Source organism: Ictalurus punctatus, chromosome 9, assembly GCF_001660625.3.
Source record: "Ictalurus punctatus breed USDA103 chromosome 9, Coco_2.0, whole genome shotgun sequence".
Lineage (NCBI taxonomy): Eukaryota > Metazoa > Chordata > Actinopteri > Siluriformes > Ictaluridae > Ictalurus > Ictalurus punctatus.
Window position 1 is genome coordinate 23459064 of NC_030424.2, and position 14386 is coordinate 23473449.

At 38.4% G+C, this 14386-nt stretch overlaps 1 protein-coding gene across 2 annotated transcripts in view; it reads right to left on the bottom strand.

Moving 5' to 3' along the window:
- The window catches only part of kif6 (kinesin family member 6), a 103128-nt gene that overhangs the window by 71468 nt on the left and 17274 nt on the right, over positions 1 to 14386 (bottom strand). For both annotated transcript variants that reach the window (XM_017476613.3, XM_017476612.3), the window contains exons 6-9: positions 12923 to 13052; positions 4265 to 4471; positions 2908 to 3051; positions 1270 to 1356 (exon numbers count right to left, since the gene is read on the bottom strand). In XM_017476613.3, coding sequence (XP_017332102.1) covers positions 1270 to 1356; positions 2908 to 3051; positions 4265 to 4471; positions 12923 to 13052 — 568 coding nt within the window. The remainder of the gene's footprint in view (positions 1 to 1269; positions 1357 to 2907; positions 3052 to 4264; positions 4472 to 12922; positions 13053 to 14386) is intronic.

Here is a 14386-nt window from a genome sequence, read left to right on the forward strand (position 1 = left end):
GTAATAAGACATGTTTTAAATACGTTCTGGACTGGTGAAATGTAGTCTATTTATTCCTGAATTTACTTTAGCATCCTTCTTTTTAACCACATGGTTGTTTTATGATGAGTGGGTGACTGGGTAGTAGCTACTGAGTCAAACGGTAGCTGCAGGATATGAGCCGTGCCTCCATCTCTCCCAGGCAGACACCGGTTCAATTAACAGGCAACCGCAGACTCTCTTAAAAATACCTCTCTAGGGTTCGAAACTGGGCTTCGAAAGTTCTAAAAGATGTACCAATGGAAAAGGACTAGGAGAAAGATGGTAGTTCATAGCAGAGGTGATTATGGGGCTATAGGTGAGAGACGTATACGCTGTCTACATGCCTTCATATGGAAACTTTAAACAAGGTCTCTGTGCTGAGGTGGATAAGCAGCACAATCAGCTCTGACACAAAAACGATTGGGACTGTACATTTTCCTGCTTTAACCTCCCCACAAAATGTTCCATAAGAGAAGATTCAATTGTTTTCCTTCAGTGAAAACAAATCAGGAGTGTTCGCTCATTGCGAATGTTTACTTTCACTCTCAATGGAGTCAACAGTCACACTCAGAAGATGATGGATGAGATGCAGGAAAGCAGGGGAAGCCCACTGTATCTCTAAACACAGCCAGGGTTTAGAGACCAGCTTCACGCTAATTCGGGGAACCGCACGAGCCAAGTGGGTTTGAAGTTACACCATGGCTGCACTCTTGGTTTTGCAAATATCTGGTTGTCTAAAGTGTACTACATCCTCTTAACAAGCAGCTGTTTACCATTTAAACCAGCATCAACAGCAAGCCGTCTTTGCTTTATGGTGGTTTTGTGTTATTTAGTAAGTGTGCCTGAGGCACAATATATGCCAGTGAGTGGTGTGCCATAACAAAATTTCTGTGTTCTTTCAAAATGGAATGAAAACATGATGCAAGCTGTCGAAAACATTCAAATGTTTTCCCACATCTTCTCTATGTGCAAAGACTTGCAGCCAGTCCTGGTGATGACATAGTGAAATGAGGACCATGTAAGCACAGGTGTGAAGGAGAAGAAGAGGACTCCAGTTCCAGTTCCACTCGCTCAGCCAAGCCCCATCTATTTGCCAGTTTCCAGTTCCAGATTTATGATTCATTTTTGGGCAAATGTTAGGTAATAAGGGAAACATGATAGCAAGATGCACACAGGATCTGGAATGATGCAAAACAGTGGAGAAAAATTCACTAACAAAGTGGGAAAAGGACAGGCGTTCATACTCACCAGCGATGGGTCCAGCTCCTCGTTGAGGAGAGCTTCGTTTTTTATCATGGCCACTCGCTGGGCAAAACGGCAGGTAGAGATTGACTCCTGTGATAGAGCCAGAGGTTAATACATGAGATTTGAAATGATGCATTCTTTTGCTTTGAGTATTGAGTTGTACTAGATTGTGAATATTGGGTTTAAGGGGTTTAGCTTTTGAGTTTTGAGTATTTGTTTGATGGACTATTCTCAGCACTAACATAGTAGCGGATCCTGCCCAGTCTTACAGTACTCTGAAAAAGTATTTTTTCCTTATATCCTGATTTCTTCTGGTTTTGTGTATATCTTCTACTAAATTATTTCAGAAATGAAAACAAAATCTAACATAAAACAAAGGCAACGTGAGTAAACACAAAATACAGTTTTTCAATGATAATGTTATTTAATGAAGCAAAACAGTTATCCAATACCAACTAGGCCTGTGTGAAAATGTATTTGCCCCTATAGTTAATAATTCCCCAAATCTACGAAACTGCATTCATAATGGGGTTCAGCTGAACTAGACACAACCAGGCCTGATTACTGCAAACCCTCATCAATCAAATCAACACTTAAATAGAACTTTTTCAACAGCATGAAGTTGATTAAAAGGTCTTACCCAGTAACACACTATGCCAAAATTGAAAGAAATTCCAGAAATGATGAGGGAGGTGACTGAAATACATCAGTCAGAGAAGGGTTACAAGGCTCCGAGACAGTGAGAGCCATTATCTCTGATTGGAAAAACTAGTAACTAGCAACTGGATTATGCAGCAAGACAATAATGTGAAGCATAGGAGTAAATCCTAGTCCTAGAAGAAGTGAATAACTGATCTCCAGTTATTGGAAGCGTTTGGTTGCAGTTATTGCTGCTAAAAGGTGGCACAACCTTAATAAAATGAATAAATAAAAATTGTATTGTATGTTTACTCAAGTTGCCTTTGTTTTACTTTGTGTTTCGTTTGTAGATTTAAAACTATTTATTACGAGAAAAACAGAAGAAATCAGGATGGCAAATACTTTTTTCACAGCACTGTTTAGATCAAATAATCTTATGGCTCTCAACCTGGTCTGGGCAACTTCCCTGGTTGTCCCTCATCATGGAAGGCTATGAGATCTGTATCTGCCTATTATACTTGGCCAGTTAGAGACTATAGTTCATTTTCTGGTGCATACTTTACGGTAGTCATTCTATAGTCCTTTATGAGTGTCAGTTTCTGACCACAGCACCAATGTTGACGGGATATTTTTGGTTGGTGGACTGTCAAAAACCCAGTAGTGATACTGACAGTCAGTAATTGTAAAGCTACAAAGCACACCTATATCATAGATGACAAAATGACCAAGGAGTATAGATACAAGGTATGCGTACATTAATAAACTTTGAACTCAGAAGAGGAATGATGAATCACCTGTCCAGTCATCCTCACATACTACTAGAAATTCAGAATGACCTGGATGGCTGAAACCATTTACAGACATGCTTTTTTTTTCTTCTATCAATTCAATTTCCTCTTATAAATTAGGACTACCAAGAAATTGTAGAGACCTTGCAGTATTTGTATTTTTAATGGACTCTAAGCAAGCGTTAAGTAGGCGTTAAATGTCATAAAGCATTACATCAACATTCCTCTTGTCCACTGACACCATGGCAATCATGGTGGTCATGCAGTTGCCCCCCAAGCTGTCTCTGAGCACAGAGGTCATCATGGAGTTTCGGTAAGGAATGTGTGAGCGATTCTTCTCTGACAGAGCTGTGATGACCTGGAATAAAGCCATTAATAAGGACATCACTGTAGGCAGTGTCTATTTTCAGCACAGTGTCACACCTGTATCTCGAATTAACATTCTCTATTTGGATTAAAGGGACTGTGCAAATTTCCTTCACAGTCTACACTGCCAATAAAAAGGAAGACCCTAAGCTAAAATTTTTGATTAAACCTCAGGTTATGGGCTTTCTTAAAATACTCTATAATTGGGGGGGGGGGGGATGATGAATAGGTGTGAGTGAACTGAGCTATGCCTTTTGACTGTATTGGAAACAATGAAAATTTAAACAGAAAAGGTCTAGATCTTAATCGCTCATACTAATACTATAATAATAACAACAACACTGTTTTTAAGGCTTTAATTTGTAATCTTAACTGATTTACTCTCCAAGAACAACACACATTTGAGTCCCATAAGGTTCTGAGCGTGTTCAGTTACTACTAGATTTAGGTCTTAGTTGGATCACTTCCTTTTCAACATTTTTCCCTATTTAAATGTGTATCTTTTGTAGGGTGTATAACACTAATAGTGATAATATTGTAATGAATCATAAGACACTACGGTGGGATATAAGAGTAAAACACAAATCAAACCAAATCAAAAGCGGAACAGGAAATCAGAAAATGCAAAAACCCCCCAAAAAACACAAACACAAATTTGGAAACACAACAGAATTAACTTGGAGCGGAAATGGTACATTCTTATTCGTGTCACTTGCTCGGCGTGTGTCAGTCTGAGATCTGGAGGATGCAGGCGCAGAAATGAATCTACTGATGCTTTTATTCATGCTTATTTTTCATCAAGGGCATTCATATGATGTTACTTTAGTTATGCTGCCAACTTTGGACAGCATTAATATGAGTATGAGAATGCTTTCTTCAAAAGAAAAGAACTATTTCTCACTATAATAACATAAAATTGGCAGCAAGTCGTTTTTTTCTAAGTTAAACATATAACAGTCAGAAAAAGGTCAATACTTTTTCTTTGTGATAGTCATACACCATGTCCAATCTGTATTTGTTGTCATGTGTTTGGTTTTGCTGTTGTGTTTTTGCTTCTGTTGTTGTCTTTTCTGATTTGCTGTTGTGTTTTCAGTTTGTTAATGAGTTTTGTACTTTGAGGTCACAATAAGATATTCTACAGGTTGAAAATATTTGACTGACATTATCAAAGAAACCATTAGGAACACGTTAGCATGCCCTCTGACCTGCTCAAGGTAGTGTAGAGACAGGTTGATGTACTTGGCCTCAGTGAGAATCTGGCCTCCCACACCGGTCTTTCCCACCCTCTCGGAGCCGGCCAGGTCCACCAGGTGCAGCTTGGAGCGTCGTAACGTGGCTGATCCTGGCTCACGGCTGCACACGTGAATGGTGAAGATGCAGTGAGAGCGTGTGGAGGCCTGATTCATTGGGGTCTGAGAGATGGCAGGCAGAACGCACAGACAGTGAAGGTGAGAAGAAGAAGAGCATGAAACTAAACACATATACAGTACGTGAACTGTACACATACACAACTAAACACATATACAGTATCTTTGCGTGTGAAGTGCAGTAGATATGGCCATCAGAAATTCAGTTATGCTGTAGGGATTTTGTATTAGGTTCAAGGATCAAGGCTATATGAGGACAGAAAGTCACAGATCAAAGCAAATATGAGCAAATTTAAGATAAATCATGGACACGCTTACCCCTTAAAAAAAGCTCATTTGAGTATACTGCAATGTAATCAGAGTGTATTAGTGTGGCATATACAGTAAATAGAAAAGTGCAACAGATCGCAAGTATACTTGTATAGAGTGTAGCATTAACATATTGGTTTGTCCAAGGAAAAGAAGTCTAATAAGTTTTATTATACATTTACTTTTTATATATTACCACTATATTATATGTCCACTCGGTGCCAAGCAACCTGTTATTTCACTTTTAGATGTACTGACAACTTTTACTAGATACAGTAAGGTATACAGTCATGTGAAAAAATAAGTACGCCCCATGGAAATTGTTGTTGTTGGGTTTTTTGGGGATTTTTTAAAACATATTTGAACAAGCAAACATTCAATCCTCTTTGAAACACTGCCTATTAATAAAGTTGATGCACTATCAAATGACAGATGAAATTGACATTTTGTAGTAATTTTCACAATTTAAATTAACAAAAAATAAAAGAGATCAGTCGCATGGAAAAAGTAAGTACACCCCTACTTTTATTACAACTTCAAATCCATAAAATTAGAATCAGGTGTTCAAGATTGGGTGCCAGTGATCAGAACCTGCTTAGGGAGTGCAGGTGGAACCTGTGTTATTTATACCCCTCTCATGACTAGTGTCTGGTGTTCCCTTTGTTATCAAGGTATGTCATGTCATCATGCCAAGATCTGAAGAGTTCTATTAGGCCTTCAGAAAAAATGGTTGTGGATATCTAGGAGTCTGGCGAGAGATTTAAAAAGATTTCCAAATTATTTGAAATACATAATTCCACTGTCAGGAAAATCATCATCTACAAATGGCGCAGATTTCAAATGACTGCCAATTTGTCCAGGACTGGCTGTCCTAGCAAATTCAGCCCAAGAGCAGACCGTCTGATGCAAAAACAAGTCTCCAGGAATCCCAAAATTTCACCACAGGATCTGCTAGTAAGTCCTGCAACTGTTTGTGTCAAAGTGCATGCTTCTACAATCAGAAAGAGATTGCACAAATGTGATGGGAGGAGTGCCAGGAAAAAGCTGTCTAAAAAGAACAATAAAGCAAGACTACAGTTTGCCAATGAGCATATAGGCAAAGACAAGGCCTTTTGGAATAATGTGCTCCAGACAGAAGAATCAAAGATAGAGATGTTTGACTACAGTAAGAGCAGACATGTTTGGCGCTGAACAAAGGAGAAGCACCTCATACCAACTGTGTTGCTTCGTTGCCTCAGGGACTGGAGAGCTTGCATTCATTGATTCAACTATGAATTCTGCATCATATCAAAGAGTGCTTGAAGATAACGTGAGGCCATCTGTCTGAAAGTTGAACCGAAACTGGACCCTTCAACAGGATAATGATCCTAAGCACACTAGCAAATCCACCAAGGAATGGCTCAAAAAGAAGAAATGGAGGGTTATGGAATGGCCTAGTCAAAGCCCGGATTTGAATCCCATTGAAATGTTGTGGGGGGATTTGAAATGGGCAGGACATGCAAGAAAACCCTCAAACATCTTGCGACTGAAAGAATATCACATGAAAGAGTGTTCAAAAATTCCAGCAAGCCGATGTCAGAGTCTGGTGGACAATTATACAAAATGCCTACAAGAAGTTATTTCTGCTAAAGGGGGCAATACTAGCTTCTGATGCCAAGGGTGTACTTACTTTTTCCTCAGAAGAAATATACTAAATATACTTAAATATATTTCATATATTTAATTTTCCCTCTTTTGTCCTGTCTCACAATTGATATATCAAGAAGTTGAATTGAAAGCCAGGCTGACAGCTACGTAAAAAGTCAAATTCCAGCTAAACAGAAACAGAAAAGTTGGACTAGATCATATTTTGTTCCACAAAGTGGAGCTTGGAGAAAAGGAAGCGAAGATATCAGCTTATCAAAAGATAACTGTGTGAGTGGAGCGTGAGTGAGAGAGACAAGCTAAGTTAATGAGGTGCTTCATATCTATAAAATAAATAAATAAATAAATAAATAAATAAATAAATAAAGAATACAAAAACAACAACAAAACAGATCCATGTGTGAGTTTCCATACATGTTTCCATACAGATTTGATTTGATAGGCAACATGTGATGACTACTGACTGGTAAACTATAGTAATCCGAATGAGGTTCTTTCACTAGAGCCAAAAATAACCAGGTCAGATCAGGCCAAACCACAGAGACACAGCAGCCTGGTCCTGCGCCAACTCAACGGGATCTTTTCTTCAATGAGTAAAAGATGAGAGACTGTGTGTAGCCTCAAATGACACATTAAATCAAAGGGAAACCCCACAGCTAAATCAGATAAAGGCCTGCTGTATTTACAGTGTGATGACACACAGGACTCTGCTGATGCAGTGCGTGCTTACTGACATGCTCACAAGACTTTCAGCACTCATCTCCACTGATTCAATGCCTTGTTGATTTAGGGCTGTATTTCGAGCTGGTGATGTGAGCCAGGCACTTCAGACGTCTTTGTACATTTGTCTCAATTTTGCCATTTAAGATTCACTTACATTACCTACCTATCTATCTATCTACTGACATGGTAATATTTAATAGGCTCGTCAATACCAGCCTATTAAATATTACCATGTTATTAGATAGATATAGGCTAATTGAGGAAAGAAAACAATTTTTTTCATGTGAATTAGAAATCCCAGCAGTAAGATTTCCAGTAAGCAATGTACGGACTGTTTGGTACCAATGGCAGCAGAAAGTTTAAAGCTTAAGGAGGAATGAAAGTTATTATCATAGTGTCATATACAGTGCCCTACACGAATATTGGCACCCTCGGTAAATATGAGCAAAGAAGGCTGTGAAAAATTGTCTTTATTGTTTAACCTTTTGATCTTTTGTAAAAAATAAATAAATAAATAAATAAAAATAAAAAAATCACAGAAATACTCTGCTCTCATGGATATGAAACAATTGCAAACAAAACACAGGTTTATTAAAAAAAAAAAAAAAAAAAAACTGTTAAATATAGGTGTGCAACAATTATTGGCACCTTCTATACTTTGTGCTACCTCCCTTTGCCAAGATAACAGCTCTGAGTCTTCTCCTACAATGCCTGATGAGGTTGGAGAATACATGGCAAGGGATCTGAGACCGTTCCTCCATACAGAATCTCTCCAGATCCTTCACATTTCACGCTGGTGGACTCTCCACTTCAGTTCACCCCACAGATTTTCTATGGGGTCCAAGTCAGGGGACTGGGTTGGCCATGGCAGGACCTTGATTTTGTGGTCAGTTTTTGTGTTGATTTTGATGCATGTTTTTGATCATTGTCCTGCACGGCCCATTTTAAGTTTTCTGTCAGAGGCAGTCAGGTTTTCATTTAATATCTGTTGATATTTGATAGAGTCCTTGATGTCATGTATCCTAACAAAATGTCAAAGTCCTCTGGCAGAAAAACAGCCCCAAAACATTAAGGAGCCACCACCATATTTAACCGTGGGCATGAGGTACTTTTCCATATGGTTACCTCTCTGTGTAAGAGAGGTACCACAGAGTAAACACCACCTCTGGTGTTTATTGCCAAAAAGCTCTATTTTGGTTTCATCTGACCATAGAACCCGATCCCATATGAAGTTCCAGTAGTGTCTGGCAAACTGAAGACGCTTGAGTTTGTTTTTGGATGAGAGTACAGGCTTTTTTCTTGAAACCCTTCCAAACAACTTGTGGTGATGTAGGTGACTTCAGATTGTAGTTTTGGAGACTTTCTGACCCCAAGACTCAACTAACTTCTGTAATTCTGAAGCTGTGATCCTTGTAGATCTTTTTGGCTACTCGAACCGTCCTCTTCACAGCGTTGAGACGATATAGACACACGTCCAATTCCAGGTTGATTCATAACATTTCCATTTGACTGGAAGTTCTTAATTATTGCCCTGATGGTGGAAATGGGCATTTTCAATGCTTGTGCTATTTTCTTATAGTTCAACAACCTTTTGCTGCACATCACAGCTATATTTCTTGGTCTTACCAATTGTGATGAATGACTAATGACCTATGTGTTACCTCATATTTATACCCCTGTGAAACAGGAAGTCATTATTGAACAATTTCCTGTTCCTAGTCACCCAGGTGTACTAAAAGAAATGTAAAATATCAATGGGAATATACCGTTTTGTTTGCAATTGTTTGAGATCCATGAGAGCAGAGTATTTTTGTGAATTATTTTTAACAACAAAACACCATTTTTCACAGCTTCAGTAATCTCTATTTTTGAGCCAATGTGTTACTATTGTGTAACACATAAATTTAATTTTCTCATTTTGTGTTTCTAAAAATACATGTTCACAGACCCCCTACAGGTAGCATAAACCGCACAGAAAGTCACCCAAATCCATTAAAACTGAAAGAAAATTGAAATACAACAATGTTGAACATCTAAATGTTAACATCTAAATGTGTAACATGAGCTTTGCAGAAAGCCTAAGCACAGTTAAAAAGTTAATAAAATATGTCCAGATTGATTTGGTGAAATATATTTATGCTTTCTTAATGTTGAGGTGTCAAAGTACAGTATGTACCCAATTTTAGTCAAAACCTGAATGGGATTTGTTTAGCTGTTCCCAGAATTTAGCCTCAGCAACATCTGACAGGTTTTCCCCAAACCACCACAGATATTGTCCCATTTTTTACTTTGCAACAGAAAACATTTCAAACATTTTCATTTTTAAGCAGAAATTGAATCACATTAATTTGGTACACAGTGTACTATTCGAACTCCTTTTTGTTTTTAAGAAAACCAACTGCCTTTTTAATATACCGTTGATGTACACCCACATGTAATCAGAGCTAACCGTGTAACTGGACTGCTTGAAGCACTGAAAAAAAAATATTTATCCATAATATCATTTTACATAAAAGATATTTAGCCCTTATCCTACATAACATTCATGCACTCCACATCAACTTTCTGCACTCCACAGACCGACAGCCATGTGGCTTTTTACACCACAATCATCCGAGTTAAAAACTGACCAAATCATGAAGAAAACAGCAGACATCAATCTGAGATGACATGAACATTTATTTGTGCAATGTTTTTATTATACTCAATCTTTCTGGATAATTCTAAGAAGTTGAGAGGTTTAAACCACAGTTCATGTTTATGCTCTAAAAAAACACAAGAAAAAACAAAACAAAAAAAACAGCCTGACTCTGGTCAGCCCACCAGGCCACACACCAAGAGCAGCGCCTGATTCAGTAAGAACCCCAAGGAGTCACAGCAATCACCTGGCACCGGACAAAAGATCAGGGTAGAACAGAGGGGACTGCATGTGGAGCTGGACCGGGACGTTTCCAACCAGGTGGCAGATGAAGAGAAAAGACTGCATTCACAGCCTGAACAGGGGGTCGTCCCTTGACTTGGTAAGAAGTGGGTGGCTAAGCCTTGAGACCCAGGAGTTCATCACTTCCTCATCAGTGTGAAGGGTTAGATAACAGGGGGGGTGTCTGAAGGAGCACCACAGGTCCTTATAGTACAGTGATTCTGGAAACAAAAAGGCCTGTAGGAATTTTGCAACAAAGATCCTTTGGTATCAAAGATCTTTTGGTTTCCTTAAGGTATTGGAGTGAGTGCAAACTCATAACCAAAAAAACACAAACGCTTCAAAATCAGCCAACTTTCATCACGCATCCGGTCAGTATGCTGAAATCAGTGCACCATGGGATCACTATTTGTGTTCTTAACACTGATGTTATATTCAGATGAGACTGCAGCTGTTGAGTTTAGTTGGACTTGAATAAAAAAAAAAATGCTGAAGGAAGCATCCAGAAACCTTCCTCTCAACAACGCCTCTTAAGTCAAATAAAACACAGTGCTGCATGCTATTACAGGAAAAATGATCAACAACAGTGTGATGTGATGTAAAACAGAGAACCATTATTCATTATTAAGTTGATCTTTTTTCCTTCCCCAATAACAACACATCCTGAAGTGTTTTATAACTCTTAAACCACATCAGACAAAAGAATGCAGCTCGTCGTGTTACGTAGAAACCGGTCTATGTATAGTTGTTACTGTAAAAATGCAACATCCTGAAACAAGCACATTAATATAAACCAAAACTTACAGCTGGAACTACTGTCAGAGCTGCTGTTATAGAAAATAAATCACTGAGAATTGGGGATTCACTAGTGCTGCAGTATTAAAGCATATTATTCAGTAAGTAGTGAGCGAACTAAGCTACGAGAGTGAGAACTGTAAGTCCAGACCCACCCATGGATCCCGGGAGTTTTAGCATTAAATGTATTCACCCATCATGAGATGTTTATAAACGTTTCAGTTCAAGATTGGTCAGAGATGTCGACAGAGCTGAACGAATGCATGAAAAGAAGTCCCTGTGTGTCTAAACACCACATTTTCCTGAACATTGTGGGGTTTTTATTACTGGATAAGTGAAGTCTGTCCTTCTTCTCGTAAATGAAGCCTGTTCTTTAGCTTGTAGGACTGCTTCATTATGGTATAATGAAAGCGAGACAATGATAATACAATAATCGCACCATTATAAGGAAATGTATAGATAGTCGAGTGATAGAGTGAGTGAGCAAGGATTAGGGAGAAAGGGAGGAAGTGAGTGTGACTGAGTAAGTGAATTAGTGTGACTGAATATGACAGAGGGAGGGGAGAGGGAGATCAAGTGAGTGAGTGAGTGAAAGAGGGTATGATGGAGAGCATGAGGGAGGGGGGACTGCGCTAGTAAGCGAGTGAGAGAGTGAGTGAATAAGTATGTAATAAACCAGTATTTTGTTTGCAATTGTTTGATATCCATGAGAACAGAGTATTTTTGTGTTTTTTTTTTTTAAACAAAAGATCAAAAGGTTAAACAATAAAGAAAAATTTTCATAGCCTTCTTTGCTTATATTTACCGAGGGTGCCAATATTAGTGGAGGGCACTGTGTAACTGAGTGAGTGAATATAACCGATTGAGTGAGTGAGTCTAACTCAATAAGTGAGCTGAGAGTGTGAGTGAATGTAACTGAGTGAGTGAGTTGAGAGTGTGAGTGAATGTAACTGAGTGAGTGAGTGAGTTGAGAGTGTGAGTGAGTGAGTATAACTGAGTGAGTGAATGTAACTGAGTGAGTGAGTGAGTATAACTGAGTGAGTGAATGTAACTGAGTGAGTGAGTGAGTGAGTGAGTATAACCGAGTGAGTGAATGTAACTGAGTGAGTGAATGTAACTGAGTGAGTGAATGTAACTGAGTGAGTGAGTGAGTATAACTGAGTGAGTGAGTATAACTGAGTGAGTGAATGTAACTGAGTGAGTGAGTATAACTGAGTGAGTGAATGTAACTGAGTGAGTGAGTGAGTATAACTGAGTGAGTGAATGTAACTGAGTGAGTGAATGTAACTGAGTGAGTGAATGTAACTGAGTGAGTGAGTATAACTGAGTGAGTGAATGTAACTGAGTGAGTGAGTTGAGAGTGTGAGTGAGTGAATGTAACTGAGTGAGTGAGTTGAGAGTGTGAGTGAGTGAATGTAACTGAGTGAGTGAGTGAGTATAACCGAGTGAGTGAGTGAATATAACCGAGTGAGTGAATGTAACTGAGTGAGTGAGTGAATATAACCAAGTGAGTGAGAATAACTCAATGAGTGAGCTGAGAGTGTGAGTGAATGTAACTGAGTGAGTGAGTTGAGAGTGTGAGTGAGTGAATGTAACTGAGTAAGTGAATGTAACTGAGTGAGTGAATATAACCGAGTGAGTGAGTATAACTCAATGAGTGAGCTGAGAGTGTGAGTGATGTAACTGAGTGAGTGAGTATAACTGAGTGACTGAACTGAGAGTGTGAGTGAGTGAATGTAACTGAGTGAGTGAAATGACAGTGTGAGTGAGTGAGTGAAATGAGAGTGAGTGAGTTAGTGAATGTAACTGAGTGAGTGAAATGACAGTGTGAGTGAGTGTGAGTGAGCAAGCGAGTGTATCTGAGCAAGTGAGGCTCCTCTATACTCATAGTAGGACCACTGAGCACTTGTCTGTTCTGAGGCCACCATGCTGGAAAATGTTGCATGTCTTTGCTAGACATAATGTCACAGTGCCGTGGTAATTCAGCTTCCAGTGCTTTGCTCCAAGCTACAGCAGCAGTAAGTACAGCTAGTACATTTAATCTATATCCCTAGATTCGCTGGTGCTCATCTAGTAAAATCACCACATTTCATAATAATCCTTACCTCTGCAATCATGCGATTGGTGTCGCCCAGGAAAAGCAGATTAAGAGCCTCTTCTTCATTGGCTGATGGTTGTAATGACAGATTCTTGAGGTGAATGTTCTGCTCAGGATCTTCCATTATCGTCACCTTCCTTTTCAAGGACAAAACACAGAATGTAGAACCGTGAGAATCATCAAGTACAAATTGCACAATTAAAGGAAAGAGTCATTCTTGTTCAACTGAATAAATTAATACAAACTGGGCTCAAGCAAAACCAAAGTGCCCAGATAAAATAACCCTAAATAAAACACCGTTTGCAACTTGGAACACATTCGCTTCACATGGTGACTCCAGGGCTGGGGTGCCATTTAGCATTTGCAACTCTTAAAAAGGTAACTTAAGTGAGTAAGTAAATAACTTAATTTACTTTCTTGCTTACTTAATTTAATTTGAATAATCACAACCTCGTTGATATTTTCTCAAAATCTCCAGGAAATTTGGCTGGTGGAACTTCCTGTTGAACATGGCTGACCCTGCGCGCTTCCTGACATGCTGGGGTATGCGAAGAAAAGAATTTCACTGTGCTGTAGTGTATATGTGTCCAATAAAGACTCATTATCATTATTAACATGTGACTTGTGGAATATTCCAATATATTTTATAGGGGTGAATGTGTTTTTTCATAACCTATAATGTACAGTATGGTGCATGGAAAACACTAGCTCAAGAAGTAAATGTTAAATGGATTTACACACCAATGCAAAAATATGATTAAGTATTTTAATGATTATTTTTATTTAAGGTAAAGTGTAAATATAGTGCAAGCAAAATGCTGTTTCCTAAGTAGAGGTTTTATTAATGTTTTAAGTTATTTTATCTGAGACACGCACATATGTTGCTGTGAAGCACACTTTACCTATGTTTAAAATGGATTACTATTGCAAATCTGTTTTTAGAGGATTTAAACCGAACATGGTGAACAAATTATATTATAGAATTCAGGCAATTTTACTGGGGTTACCTCATACAGTGTGGCAAGTAATAATCTGGAAAGATCTTTGTAATATCACAGTCTAAAACTGGATTTAAAGAGAAGCAAATCAGTAAATGAATCACATGTAAATGAATCACACGAATATGAATCACATGGAAATTAATAAATAAATTTTAAAAAATATCAAATGGATTACCTTTATTTTACGTAGGCCTACATATTAAATATCACACAAATTTCACCCAAATCATGGAATCACCAATATGTATCAAGTGGCAGTCTGATACAATGCGATAATAAACTGACTAGCTTATTAATACAGTAGCTCAGTGCTGAGTAATCATATGAACTTATGGCTTCAGTGGCATCCAACTGATTTATTGAAAACTAGCAGATGCCTGAATGCTTGCAAATTGATCAGAATTGTGTTGGTTTATCACTGAATTTTGAGCCTTTCTGGAAAGCAGGAATAGGAAAGCCCAAATATGAGC